General features: G+C 55.8%; 1 protein-coding gene across 3 annotated transcripts in view; it reads right to left on the reverse strand.

Annotated features, from left to right (window-relative positions):
- Positions 1-14,297, reverse strand: part of PASK (PAS domain containing serine/threonine kinase) — a 36,658-nt gene that overhangs the window by 14,267 nt on the left and 8,094 nt on the right. For 2 of the 3 annotated variants that reach the window (XM_044242012.1, XM_044242011.1), the window contains exons 2-9: positions 13,562-13,733; positions 11,632-11,864; positions 10,845-11,015; positions 10,069-10,209; positions 9,459-9,593; positions 7,272-7,532; positions 5,267-5,417; positions 3,290-3,449 (exon numbers count right to left, since the gene is read on the reverse strand). In XM_044242012.1, the coding sequence (XP_044097947.1) occupies positions 3,290-3,449; positions 5,267-5,417; positions 7,272-7,532; positions 9,459-9,593; positions 10,069-10,209; positions 10,845-11,015; positions 11,632-11,864; positions 13,562-13,700 (1,391 nt within the window). In that variant the 5' untranslated portion in view covers positions 13,701-13,733. The remainder of the gene's footprint in view (positions 1-3,289; positions 3,450-5,266; positions 5,418-7,271; positions 7,533-9,458; positions 9,594-10,068; positions 10,210-10,844; positions 11,016-11,631; positions 11,865-13,561; positions 13,734-14,297) is intronic. The other variant, XM_044242014.1, reaches the window with a different exon arrangement.

Consider the following 14,297-nt stretch of genomic DNA (forward strand, 5'->3'; position numbering starts at 1 on the left):
GTGCATTCTTTGCACGATGCAATGGTGACATGTGACTGGCTACAAATGCCATCGGGGTCACAGCCGACAGGAAACAGAGTCTGGCACAAGAAGGAGGGGGCTGCAAGGGCAAGGCCTCATGCAGGGCAAGGGCTGATTGGTTCCTAAGAGCTGGGACACAAGCTCACAAGCATGCTTAGCAGGGAGGCCACTGAGGGAGAGGCCACCTCAGAGCCAAAGGGCAATCGCAGAGCCCAGGGCGCTAGGTGGAGACCCCCCCCGCCTTGCAGCAGGCCCGGCCATGGTTGCCCCACATGACAGATCCACTGAGCTCCTGCCTGGGGTCAGCCCCAGGCCCAATGCCAGCACCAAGACCCACAAAATGTGGCCATGCCCAGCCTCACCAGAGGCAGAAGTGCTGGTGACCAGAGGTTTGTAAAGAGGCACAGGAGAGAAGGAACAACACACAGTCAAGTTCCACAGAGGAGGGAACTATGAGCCAGGCACTGAGGGGCAACAGCAGTTTTCTGGGAAAACTGAGAGGTGGGACAAGGGCATGCAGAGGTCAGGCAAAAATCATCTATGTCTCTTGCTATATCTCTCTATCTCTATCCATTCGCCCCACACCACCCCAGGAAATGACCAGCCATGTGCCAGTCCCCAGGGAACAGCACATCTTTTGTAAGGTCAGAAGATGAGGCAGAAAGGTTTCACTCCCCTCTCTAAGCAATGCAGCCCACCCCTCTGCAATGGGCACACAGAGTCAGGCCCAGGGAGTGCAGAGAAGCCCCCTGATGTGGGCACATGGGGGTCAGATCCCAGGGCAGTGTGGAGAAGCACGTGGGGTCAGGCCCTGGGCAGTGCAGAAAAGCCCCCCCAAGGTGGGCACACGGGGTCGGGCCCCAGAGCAGTTCAGACTGCCCCTCCGAGGTGGGCATGCGGCATCAGGACCCAGGGTGGGCAGGCTGACCCTCTGAGATGGGTGTGTGGGGTCAGGCAGGCCATAGGTGACACTGCCCCCACATCCCATCCCTACACCTCCCCAGAGCCGGAAGCATCACTAAATTCTGGCCAGGGTAAAGACTAGAAGCAATAAGTAGGCTTCTGGGAGAGACTTTAAGTACAGGGGAGGCTCCTCTCCTCCTCTCTCCTCCACTCTACTCAACTGCCTAAGCAGAGGTGCCATGAGGACCTGAGACCCCCATGAGCTTGTCTGAGAGGCGATTCACTCAAGGTCACAACACCTGACCTACAGTCTAACAATCTTGACTTCATTACCAACTGGCTACAAGCAGTAAGACTGAACTCCCAGGTCTCCTGGGAGAACTGGGGAAGAATCAGGACCTAGCACTACCCCAGTCCCCTGGACATAAGACACCACTTACATCATGCTTCTGACCTGCCTTCCCACCTGCCAGTCTCACTAGGTTTACTGGGCCAGCTCATTTTCTGCTAAAGAATTATGTCTTAGGGATGAGCCTTCAAGTCTTTTGCAATGTTTGCTGCGTGAGTGATGAATGAGTACGCAAGGGAATAAGTGAGTGAATGACAGAATGAATGAGTTAGTAGGTAAATGAGCTAGCAGTGAGTGAGTGAATGAGGGAATGAGTGAGGGAGTGAGCACATCAGTGAGTGAATGAATGAGGGAGTAAAGGAATAACTGAATGAATGAGTATATGAGTGAGTATGTGAGTGAACATGTGAATATGACTGAATGAGGAAGTGAATGAGCATGAGCATGTGCATGTGGATGGGTGAAGGCATGGAGTGAATGAACAGGTGGGAGTGAATAAATGAATAAGCAAGTGAATAAGGGAGTAAATGAATGAGGTAGTGAATGAACATGTGCATAAGTGAATGCGTGAAATGAGGATTGAATGAATGAATGAGCTTTACGTGAATGAATGAGGGAGTGAGTGAATTAGGGATTGAATGAGAGAATGGGGGAGTGAATGAGTGTGCGTGAATGAGGGAAGGAGGGAAGGAGGGAGGGAATAAGGGAGAAAATGAATGAGTGAATAAATGAATGAGTGAGGGAATAAGGGAGGAAATGAATGAATGACAAATGAGGGAGTGAATGAGGTAATCAGCGACCACATGAGTGACCAGGGAGCCAGCACCAGGGCTTCTGACAGTGACACGGAGCTGGTGCAGAACTTAACCACACCATGCCCCACCCAAGAGGAACGAGGACTTGGCTCATCTGGTGGGACACACTGGTGCTGTCTCAGCAGGCGCACAGCAGCGTGCAGAGCGGCGGTCAGGGCAGAGCACACAGGAGCCCCATCGTGAAGCAGTGAGCACCCTCTGGGCAAGGGAGTGGGACCCCATCCTCTGCAGATGGGCACGCAGCACAGAGAGCTTGTCCCATGGGCAAGGGGCAGAAAGCCTGAGGTCTCCAAAGAAAGCAGGGAAGCACCATAACACGTGTCAGCAGGCAAATATCCATGCAAACCTGTGAGCCATGTGCTCAACAGGAGGTACATTCCCAACGCGAGTGCACTGCGGTCCCATCTGTGCTGCAGGAGCAAAAGTAGCCACGCAAGAGCGCACATGGACAATTCAGGGCCAGGGCCACGGTGAAGCAGGGTACTACGGTTGGCAGAGGCCCCTGTGGGAAGCCAGGTACCAAACCTTGCACTTCTCACTATTACTGCTATACTTAAAAAAAACCCCACATATCCAGGCATTGTAGATTTTTTAAATAATTTCAAGAAAAATGAAAAACAATAATGTGGATAAATCTCACCAACCAAACTATGAGCCAAAGGAGCCAGAAAGAAGGGACTGCCTAGGTCAAGTTCAAGGACAGGTACCTGTGACCTCCATCCTGCCTCAGGGCAGTGAGGGCGCATGTGAAAAGGACCATGGGTGGCAGGTTAGTGTATGCTGGGCCTCAGAGATTTTTAAGAGAGAAAATGAGTTGAAAACCACAAAAAACACCGTCTATCATGGGCTATGGTCTCTCACCAGGGAGGAGCAGGAAGCCCCTATTTCTGCTCAGCTGCAGTTTCTGCACTTTCTACTCTCCATGGAATACTTTGTGATTCAAAATACACAAAGAGAACAGATACAAATGATTATTAACACGAGAACATTAGGCTTCTATCAGTTCCCTAGAACCTACCTTCACGTCTCCTTGGGCACGGACTGGGACGGTCTCCCAGCAGCCACTACACACCACACCAGGGAATACAGAAGTGGCACCCAGCAGGTGTCCAAAGGCTGTAAGCGTGGCTGCTAGGGGCTCTGTCACTGCTCCCCGCCGGCCTTCACCCTCAGCACCCCGTGCCTCCCACAGACAACTTACCCTGGAGTGGGCAGACATGGGAGGGAAGAAGGGAGGTGGCCTCCAGGGTCTGCTTGGGCCCAGGTCCCAGTAAAGTCTTCTTGGCTTCTTCCCACTGGCTCTAGGGTCTCCCCTCCTGGCAAAACGTGCCCTCCAACAGATGCACTGGGAGCTCTTGGATCTAGTGGCAACAGCAGAAGAGACTGTGGCCATCCATAGCACATCTGCTGAACACATCTCCCCTCCTCCCCGCGACATATGAGCAATGGGGGGGCCCCCGACCTGATCTCAGAAACTCCAGCAAGCCCATGTCCACAGTGTGTCCCAGACCAATTGCCTCTCATGACCCTGCAGCATGCCATGGGGGCCAGCAGCCCCTGCTCCCCTTGCCGCCATCACCTGGGCCCTACCTTCAGTGAGCAGAATCCCACCAACACCACAGCTTGAGCAGTCCCTTCATCTGCCACGAGCTCAAAGTAAACATCAATGTCCCCACCATGAGTCCCACAGTCTTGGCCTGCCTGCTGCTACTCTCCCCAGAGCCTCTGGGACCTGGCCCTCTGGTCTCCCTGCCACACCTGGAAGTTCTCGCTATCCCCGGAATGCCTCTCCTGCCTCCTCTGGTTTTTCTCTAAAAGCCACCTTCCCAAGGGGCCCCCTCAGTCCCCTGGGCCCTGAGACGGCATGTCCTCCCACTGCTGTACTCTTCCCCCTGACCACTGGTCACCTCTACTTCCAGGCTATCTCTATGTGTCCCAGGGTCCTGGGATTGAGCCCAACGGCGGGCTCCCTGCTCAGTGGGGAGTCTGCTTGTCTCTCTGCCACTCCCCCTGCTCGTGCTCTCTTTCTCTCAAATAAAATCTTTGGAAAAAATTAATTTAACTCAATTTAATAAAACAAAACATTGCTATCTAACCTCTAAAGCCTCAAAAGCAACCCGTGGAGCATGGACACTACCCCTCCCAGCCTGGGGTGTGGGGACCTGGCTGAAACCATCTCCCACACAGCACAGTCCAGAGACAGATAAGACTTCGTGTGGCCCCTCTCTCCCCTCAGGGACTGTATCACGCCCATGTGTGTGTTCATTCAAACAGCAAGTCCATCCTGTGGTGACGGCAGGTAAGCAATGTGTTCAAAGGGTGCTCTGAGCCTGCCCCATTCAGTGGCGTCCCAATATCGCCACCCTCTGACAGGGCCATGGGAGAGCGCCCTGGGGACTCCGGATCGCCTGATGCTCTCCGGGAGCTGTTTCATTTCCTGCTTCCCCTCCCTCCCACTGAGACCACACACACTCCACCCACCCCCAGCCTGGCTAGGCCTGCTGCAAGGTCAGGGCCCAGGGAGAGGGCACTGCCAAAGGGGGGCCCTGCCAGCTAGGAGCACTCCTGAAGCAAAACTGGGGAGCAGCTCCTCTTGGCTCCTTGTTCACAGAAAGGTGAGCACCAACGGGGTTGCAGGAGGTCCCAGTGCCTTCCCAGGAGCACAGGTACGGGCTCCATGCATACCTGGAGTGGTCCATCCTCCCAGGTGCCTCAAAGTCACAGAGGGAACCTTCAGGGCGGGAGCCATGTGCCCACACTGTCCCCTACAATGTTCATGTCATGGAGACTTGAAGCACCATAAAATGCTAAATTAAAAGTACACAGGGCTAATCATAACGAGCATATCTGGCTAGGACTACTTAAGGGTTGCTTTGAAAGGCTATGTAAGGCTACACAGATCTACTCGTCAAATACTCTCCACAAGCTTCCTCTGTCCTAGAGCCAGGCACTTGGTGACAGGAAATCCCCCGGGACCCTCTCTGTGCTCGCATACTGGTCCCATCCCCTGGGAACACGGAAAGCCCACGAGTGACAGAGGACTTTCAAACCATGACAGCCTGGCAGCCACTCGCTTCCACTCTCCACCCGCCCAGCATGCCCCTGCCCCGAGCCCACCGCTCCCAATCCCTCGGAAGCATGGAGCTGTGTGCACCTGCGTGAGGGAGGCTGGCCTTACCCACGCCTGTGCCAGCCCAGTTCTGGCTCTGCCGGGGGCCCACGCTTGTCTCCCCAGGCCCACTCTGGTCGGCCAGGTCTGGCAATGGGAAGGAAGTGTCATACGCGAGGCCCATACCATTGTAGAAGCCGGGAATCAGGAAAGTGATATTCTAGAAAACAAAGGACATTGCAGAACCCAGACCATAGGACCGTCCCCCATCTAATCTGGGGAGAGAATACAAACAACGTGAGCAAGTCTCTGGACAAGGTTAGGAAAGACTCCAGGTTGTGTTCCTTTTCCCAGACCCGCAAAGCCCCTCAGACACCCAATATGGAATTCAGGACTTCCTCCCCACCTTTTCCCTCCTTTTTCTTATGAAAAAGACAAAATCAACAACTTGGAAGCTAGTTATACCCACACCACCATGTCTTCCAAGCAGATGTCTGATTTTTGCCCCACGCTGCCCTGACACCTGAGAGCCACGTTTGCAAACTCCACCTTATGTGGCTTGCAGGGAGAAACAAGGGCCCAGCATAAGGACAAAAGGACCTCGGGCACATGAAATTGGCCCCTGAGGTCTAGCAGGCACCTTTGCTATGCTGGTCATGGCCTCAGCACGAGGGTCCCAAGTCCAAAACTGCAAGGACACATGCCCTCTCTGAATCCACGTGTGACCCCTACTCCTGGACAGGAGCCTGTAGCCGTGTGAACGTGGAACAGTCTAACCTCCAAGGCAGGGTGCCTTCCCCACAAGCACACTCCCTGGAAGGACCCAGCACTCCCAACATTCCTGCAGCAATTACTTGTCAAAAAAAGCACACTAAATGCGTTTTCATTAACTTCAATCAAACTGAGTTTGTCTTCAGTTAACTAAATCTTAGCCTACTTGCTCCTTAATATTTTTATTAGAAAACAGAGAAGGACCCGTTTCTGGAGCCTCAAAAGAGTTTAAATCTTTGGCTGACTGTCACGAGGCCTGAGGTCAGCCCCACTGAGAACAACAAGAAGGGATTCCCTCCCTTCATTTGCAGAACCCTTGGAGAACAAGGTATTCAGGGAAAGGCTACAGGCATCCAAGAGGCAGGCCAGCCAGGCATATGGACACGGGGACCGCAGGACGTCAAAATGGATGCACCACTCAGCAACCTCTCCTTCCCCCCATGACCCGCCTGCAATTGAGTAGGGGGTGCGTGTCCCCTTCCCAGGAGCCAGGAGGACCCTGGGAACATGTGCGGAGGGGCAGGCCATGGCTGCCGGAGATGCTCACGAGGCCTTGGAGCTCAGCCATCAAGTGACACCAGCACTAGCAATAGCCCCAGGCTGCCAGCCCAAGAGCAGACACGCCTCGGGAGGACGCCAGCCCCAGCTGACTCTACATGGAGCTGGATGAGCTATCCTGCTCAGCTCAGCTCAGCCCAGAAGGTCAGTTCGTGACCTAAATACCAGATTGTCATGGCCAAGGCTCCAAGCTTACAGTTGTCTGCAGCACCGGAGTCGGTCTGCTCGGCCCAGTCTCCTATAGAAACAGGCCTGGCTCTCGCTGTGCAGAGACTTCTGCCCCGCATACAAGAAATTCAGAGAAAGCTCGAGCCAAGGAAGAATTTTGTAGACACAGCTTCCTCTGACCCTGACCACATGACAGGCACTCCAGGATGGCTCTGGGGGCAGAGGAGGTATGGACAAGCCCCAACCTCCAGGTGCACGGCTGTGACAAACACCCTCATCCAGTAACTTAGTTACTGGACCTCGTTCAGGGCAGTTTTCCAGGCCACAGCCCCTCCCCCTTCAGGGACAGCACAGGGAGACAAGGCTCTGGACACAGTCCCAAGGGTCACTGCATGCTCAATGTGGCATCCAGGGAAATGAGAGCCTTTAGGAAGAATGGCACCCAGCATGCCCCAGGGAAAGCCAGTGGGCCAGACAGTAGGCATGGTGGTACAAGGTCTGTGACAAGCACATGTCCTCACTGTGAAAACAGGCCATCCCCCCGCAGGGGAGCACAGGCCACCCAGGGAGGGCCCACCTTGCCCAGGAGCTCAGTCTTCCCATAACCAAATAGCATCAGAGCAAAGCTGTGATTGATGCCATAGATGGTCCCGTCAGGCAGGAGGGTGATGAGGCCGCTGATGGTGGAGAAGACCCAGATGGACGCTGAGTAACTCCACTCGGGGACCATGCGACCATCTTCCGCCATCTCACTGCTGGACTGAGATTTCAGTTTCAAGCTCAGAGGGAAGGTGGTGCCATCCTTGGCTCTCCCGACAGACCTCTGAATCTTGAGATTCTGGAAGAAACAACACCCCTGAGCTGATGGCAGCGTCTCTCATGGCCCAAGCTTTGAGTCTGCAGCTTTAGACGTGAACCCATCCACAGGTCACGGGAAGCAAGCCCAGAAAAGCTTATTCCCCACACTGCTCCTCCTTCCGCAGTCTCCCTGCACCCCACCTCTGCCCCAGGGAAAGCAGAGCTCTGACCAGGAGCTGTGTCTGCGGCAAGAGCAACGCATTCTAGCAGCTGTTCCTCATTCCAGAAAGGCCTGAGGGCAGCACATGACAGGACAACCAAGAAATGCACACAGACTGGACTCCTGTCTGTGCCAACCCTGCAGGGAAGAAAGGCTGGCAGGTGCCTTGGACCCCCAGCAGCGCCAGGGTCCCACCTCCACAGATGGCCCCTACCGCTCACTATCCTCCAGTCTGAGGGCCGACCACTTTCTGCAGTCACCGACCATCCCCTGTCTGTGCCTCCTCAGCACCTCTATCCCCACAAACCCACATCCTTGCCCTGTTTCCCTGCCTTTAATACTTGGAATGGACCCAGTTTCGAGTAAATCCTGACCACAGCCTCATCCTAACCAAAAGCTTTGAGAGTACGCTCCCATTTGGGTTTCCCGAGGCATACCAGCCCAGGGCTATGTGTCTACCCCCTCACCCAATCCCACCTGCTCCTTTTAGGAGCCACCGTGGAGGACAGGAGATCTGATGGGGCCCATGTGCTGGGAGCTTCTGCTCCCCTTGTGCTGTGCCCAGAAGAGGGTCAGGACACGGAGACATCAGGCTCCCCAAGCCACGGCTGCAGGCAGGCCCCAGAGAGCCCTACAAGGGATGAGGGGTGCAGTGCCAGTCTCCACTTGCTGCTGGGTGTTGAGAGCTCCCATTTGAGGTTATCACAAATGTGCTGCTGAGAACAAGCTCACATGTGCCTTCTGGCACACACTTCTCTCCGATGCGTGCAGAGGGCACTCTGAGGTTCGCCCAGTTTGCATGGGGCAGACACTGCCATACAGGCTCCCAAGATGGCTGTGCCAATGGACACCCCCACCAGCTTGGGGACAGAAGAAGGGCACAGACAATAAGGACTGAGGATGGGGTGAGGGTTCCCACTGGGCTGGAAGCTCAAAAAAAGCAGAGAACTGGCTCCCGGGGCTCAAGATCTCGGCCTGTGCCTGGCCCAAGAACCAGGAAGCAGACAACTAGCTCCCAGCGCTCAGCTCTCAGCCTCTGGAAGGCCAGAGAACCAGGGAGCAGAGAACCAGCTCCCAGGGCTCAGCTCTCGGCCTCTGGAAGGTCAGAGAACAAGGGAGTGCCTATGGACATCCTGAAAGCACCTCCAATTCCTTGCAGCAACAGAGGTGACTTTAGGCAAAAATCAAGAGTCCAGTCAGACGCTGCAGATCACTGGGGTGTGACATCAGTGGAATTTACCTCAGTGAAGGTCATTTGTGTGAAGGACACACACTAGTAGGAAATGGGACACCTGGGAACTGGGAAGATTCAGTGAGTAACAAAACTTACCCCAACGACCCCAAACCTCCACTGTCCCCAGAGCTGCTACCCCCCATCTGCATGTCACCCTACCCTCAGCCAGTTCTCCCTGCTTTTCAAGAACCCCAGACTTCCCAGTAAAGACAGACCACAGCAGGAGAACCCAGCTCCAGGCTCCAGCAGGAGGACCAAGGAGACAGGGTGCCCAGTTGGAGAGCAGCACAGGCTGTGACCCTCGGTCACAGAGCCCAGAGAGCAGCCCTCAGACCTGGTGCCACTGTGTGTATACACAGGATGCTCCTGCTGTCAGAATTACCAGCCTGTGTCCCCAGGCCACAAATTCTGGCCTAAGAACTCTCAGGTCACTGAGTAAACAGACTCCAGGGACCACATGGCACCAGGTACAGCTGCCAGGTGTGGCAGTCAGGGGTCCGCAAGGGTCCTACCTGGGGGACAGGCTCGCCAGGGGTAGGGAGCTGCACAGAAGGGATCAGGTCTGTGATGGGCTGCCCAAGCACATCCTCCCCAGATGCGTACCCGTGCAGGAGAGCGAACGGGCTGTCGCAGGATGTTATGGTGCCCTTGGAGGAAAAACCAGCATTGTTAAGCATTATGGTAAAAACTCCTGGCATTTCACCTTCAAACATCACTGAACGCCATGCCTTCAGGTTGAAAGCAAGACCGTTAGCGGCCCTCCCACGGCAGAAGGGCCAGAGGCGGGCACAAACTTTCCTCAGGCCCTCCTTCTCCTACCACTAGAGGCACCCAAATTACCGGCCTCCGGAGGCGACTCACCATTCTGATAGTCCCGCACCTGCTACCTCACTGACCTGCTAAGGCACACCTAGGTGCCGGTTCCATCTCACTTTACAGATGAGGAGACCACGGCCAGGGAGAGTGCACCCATGCCCGAGGGCACACAGAGAGGGAGGGCTACCATGGGGGCCCACCTTCCAGAAGCCCCAGGGGCGCACAGAAGGCCACGGAGGGAGCTGAGGCCACAAGAGGCGACACCTGGTCAGCTCCATGTGGCGGGGATGTAGAAGGCACACTCACATCGCTCTGGAAAGCAACCCAGGCTGACACCCGCTCCACAGGCTCTAGTACGACCACGCAGCACAGGCTGTGCTCCTGCTTCACCTTCTTCATCCACACGGACACCGGGATCCTCTCCCCACTGCGGCTCACGACGTCCACCTGCAGGAGCACACAGCCTTGCCCCAGGCCTTCCCCAGAGTCCAGGCCTGGAGGTGTCTGCGACCTCTGTGCCCCTTGCCTGACACCTGAGCCCAAGGCCACACATGGCTTCTGACATGGACCCTTAACCTCCATGAGGACGTCTCCCAGAAGACAGGGTTTCCTCACCAGCCTCCTCGCAACACAGTAGGACAACTGTCTGCATCATTTCTTCACGAAACAGACACCAACACATGGCAGCAGTGTCAGCCCGTGGCCAGTCCCCAGGACAGAGCAGCGGACCACATCTAACGTCCTCCGAGGCCTGGGCTGGGGACTCAGCACCTCACGTGCAGTCAACATCCCAAGGAACGCATCACACCAGGAGGACCCAAGTCCCAGGGAGACCTTTCCAGCCATGCCAGCCCCGCCAACAAACACCAAACCAACCAAACCGGAGAGTCAGGGGTGCAGATGGAAGATCATCGCGACCCTGCGGCCTCCCACCGGTTTGCAAACCGCCGAGCCTCCTCCCTTGTCAGGCAGGACCGCCCCCTCACAAGGCCCACAGCTACCTGCTTCCACTCCTGTGATGCTCCACCCGCCACCCCAGCTGCTCCTCACCCCAGCACCGCCCCTGGGGAAGACCCACTCACCACTGTACCGAACACAACAGCGGCTTGGCCATCGGCCTCCATGTGCTCTTCGCTGAGGGCCTTCACCACATCGGAATCCGGCCTCAGGAAGAACTGCGTGAGCTTCTGGCCGATCAGGTCATGGCTGCTGTGCCCCAGGAGCTGACAAGCCTTGTCGTTGGCAACCAGGATCTGGAGTCACAGAGAGGAGAAGACACGCGCATCAGCAGCAGTGCCGCCAGCCCAAACCTGGAGATCCATCTGCCCCCAGCGTCCTGCAGTGGAGAGGCTCGCAGCTGCAACACCCCAGACTCCCTGGGTCTTAACCACAGGGAAACAAGAAATGCCAGCACCACGACTGAAACCACGTTTCCCTCCCCCGCCAGGACAGGCTCGCCATGCCACCAGTGCCACGCGGAAGACACAGGGACTCGCGCCACACTAATGATCTAATCACCTAATGATTTAGATCATTAGATCACATTAGATCACACTAATCACCTAATGATTTCAGTTATTTGTATGTAAATGCCAGTCAGGTGAACACGGTCACCTCAGATGGTGAGTACCCATTCTCATTGTCACTGAGCCAACACTCTACAGAGCACAAGGCAGTCATGCGGCTCAGCCCTGTCCTTGAATCTCTACCTTGACAAGAGGATTCAATTTGTTTTGACTGATTCATACTCAGGTCTCTTATGCAGCTTCTCTAACTGTACTTAACACACTCCAGTTTCCCTGTCTGAGGTTACAGGTTGAAGGCACAGACCACACTCACACAGCAGGGTTCACAAACCGCAGCCAGTACCTCTGTGGTCTTGGCATCCACCGTGAACACTGCCTTGTTCGGGTTGCACACGGGGGTCGGAAACAGGGGCGTGGACCACCCTGAGGACAAGCCCCGCAGCAGGGAGCAGCAAGACGCACTGCCCAGGGACCCGGCCAGGTCGGTCTGCTCCGGCGGCACCAGGCAATGTAGTTTGCTGGTGCAGATGCTCTGGGCAGCCAAAGACGACAGACAATAGGAGTTCCATTTGTCTTCTGGAAAGGAAAGGAAAGGGAACTTTAGAACTCACAAGGCTGCCCGGAGCCTGCCTCTCAAACACACTGAACCCCACAGCTCCTGCTCTCAACTCCTCCAGAGGGTGCAGAGCTCAAGCTCCATACTCCAGCATCCGTCCGAACAGCCCCGAGACCAGCTAAACACCCCTGGGTACTGTCCGGCCAGAGTCACATCCTACAGGAAACACAATGGCCCAAGCTCAGTGTTTCTGTGTAAACGCCCTCTGAGGTCCCTTCCCACCAACCCCCCTGCCAAGAGGTGCTGTCTTGTGTCTGTCCTTACAGACCAACACCCCCTCCAGCCACCCACCCTTGCACTTGTTCCTGGAAAGCCTCCCCAATCCAAGAGCTGCCTGCTGTCTCCGCCCCTCCCTCCATTCCCTTATTCACAGGTCAGGTTCACTCCCCACCCCTCCAGAAAACCTCTCAGCAATATGTCCAGTGGCCTGAGATGCTCAAGCCCACAGCCAATTCTCAGCACTCACCCTACTCCAGCCCTCAGCATCGGTGGGCCAGGGGGTCAGTCCCCACCTCCTAAACCACCTGCCCTGGGTGGGGCTCCCTCTCCCCACCACCTTTCTGACTTCTCACCACCGCAGAAGCCCGTTTGCAGTCTCATCCCTTCCACTCCGTCCCACCCACTCCTCGCTGGCTTCTAACACACTCCATGTGGAAAGGTGCAGTCCACCCCACACGTGGCACCCCTGCCCTGCCTCTCTCCTTTCCCATCTCAGTAAACGGCAACTCCATCCTTTTAGCAGCTCAAAATCCAGACAATAACAACTCTTCTCTCCTTTCCCCTTTTCTTTTCACAGGCTCACTCTGGACCATTGTCTGGGCCTGGAAACACATGGCCAGCTGCTTAGCCCTTCTCTTTCCCAGCTGCCCCAAGCTCAGCTTGACCCTCCTCACACCATGGGACAGGCATTGTGACCTTGGCTCTGTCCCTGCTCCCCATGCAGAGACCAGGAAGCCCATGCTCCTGGGGCAGCTGCCTACCTCCCAGACCTGCCCAGCCCTCCCAGCAGAATCTTTAGCTCCAGGAGAACCCAGCAAGTTTCCCTCAAGACACTCCCACCCTGGGCTCCTAGATTGGTGTGTGAGCTAGGCTCCATCCCTCCTCCTCCCTTCCCCAGCAGCCCCTTTCCTCTGGGTCCAGACCTTCTCACTGTTCTAACTGACTTCCCCGCACTCTAGGTCCACCCAGCTGCAGGCCTGCACCTGCTGTCTCCTTAGGCACCCCTCAGACAACGAGCCCGCTAAGCTCTGGAGGCAGAGGCTGACTTGGGAGAAACAAGTGAGTGAGTGGGCAGCAGGAGCCTCGACATCTCAGCCCAGCCCGGGCACAGCCTCCTGCACCAGATAGCTGGCTGCCCTCGAGCAAGTCATCTGCATCTGGGAGGAAAGCATGAGGCTGCAACACAGTCCTCAAATAGTTACTGACTAAATCAGCAAAACTGTATTTCACTTGCACGGCAGCCCTGTCCACAATAGTGCCCGCACACACTCTGAAGCAAGGTCTTGGCAGAAGAACCCCAGCAGCACCCACACAGCCCAGGAGAGGACTCCGGGCATCACCCCACACACAGTGAGAACTGCACACCCGACCAGAGCCTAGAAGGACTTGCCACTTTCATCTTCAATACTGACGCCCAAGACACCCAGGAGGGGGTTACCGGAGAGGCCCATCCTGCTCTGGCAGAGTTTCGAAAGCCCATTCCTCCTGCTCAGGTGTCTGTGGGCCGAGGACAGGGACTCGCTGGGCTCAGTGGCAGTCTGCGCAGCCGGGCTCTCAGGGGAGCCTCTGTCCTCCATCGGGAGCCCGCTGGCCAGGGGAGCAACCGTCAGCTAGAAAACAAAGTGAACCCGATCGGCATCAGCAACACAACAACAGGAAAGCAGTTTAAGCAACTAATCCTTCGGCAGGCTGAATGCAGCTCAATCCCAAAAGGCTCCCACACCCCCCGTGCCACGTAGGCCAGGACCTCCAGTGCAAGGCCAGTGACCAAAGTCATTCTGGAGCCATTTTGGAGCAATGCAGAGGAAGCGATGGGAGAGAGAAGGAAACAGAGGGAAAGAACAGAGCACAATGGGAAGGGGCCCGTGTGGCTCTGCATAGCCCCAGGTTTCCCCGAATCCAGGGGTTCCGACCAGTGGCCCTGAGAACCATCCACGGGACTGCTGACAAATGAGCGACACAAAGCCACGGCAGAGAACCGGGAGACAGGCCTGGTACCAGGGATTTGTGTGTTTAACTGTATTTTCTAAGTACCTGTAAATTTGCCAACAGTTGTAAGGAAAAAAATACAGAAAAATCTCATGTCTTTATCACAGTTTCCTCCAGACAGTGCTGGAGGCCTGGGCCAAGGGCCTGGATGAAGTGAGGAGCCAGGGCAACGTGCCCATCCTGAA

The sequence above is a fragment of the Neovison vison genome, chromosome 3, assembly GCF_020171115.1.
Source record: "Neovison vison isolate M4711 chromosome 3, ASM_NN_V1, whole genome shotgun sequence".
NCBI lineage: Eukaryota > Metazoa > Chordata > Mammalia > Carnivora > Mustelidae > Neogale > Neogale vison.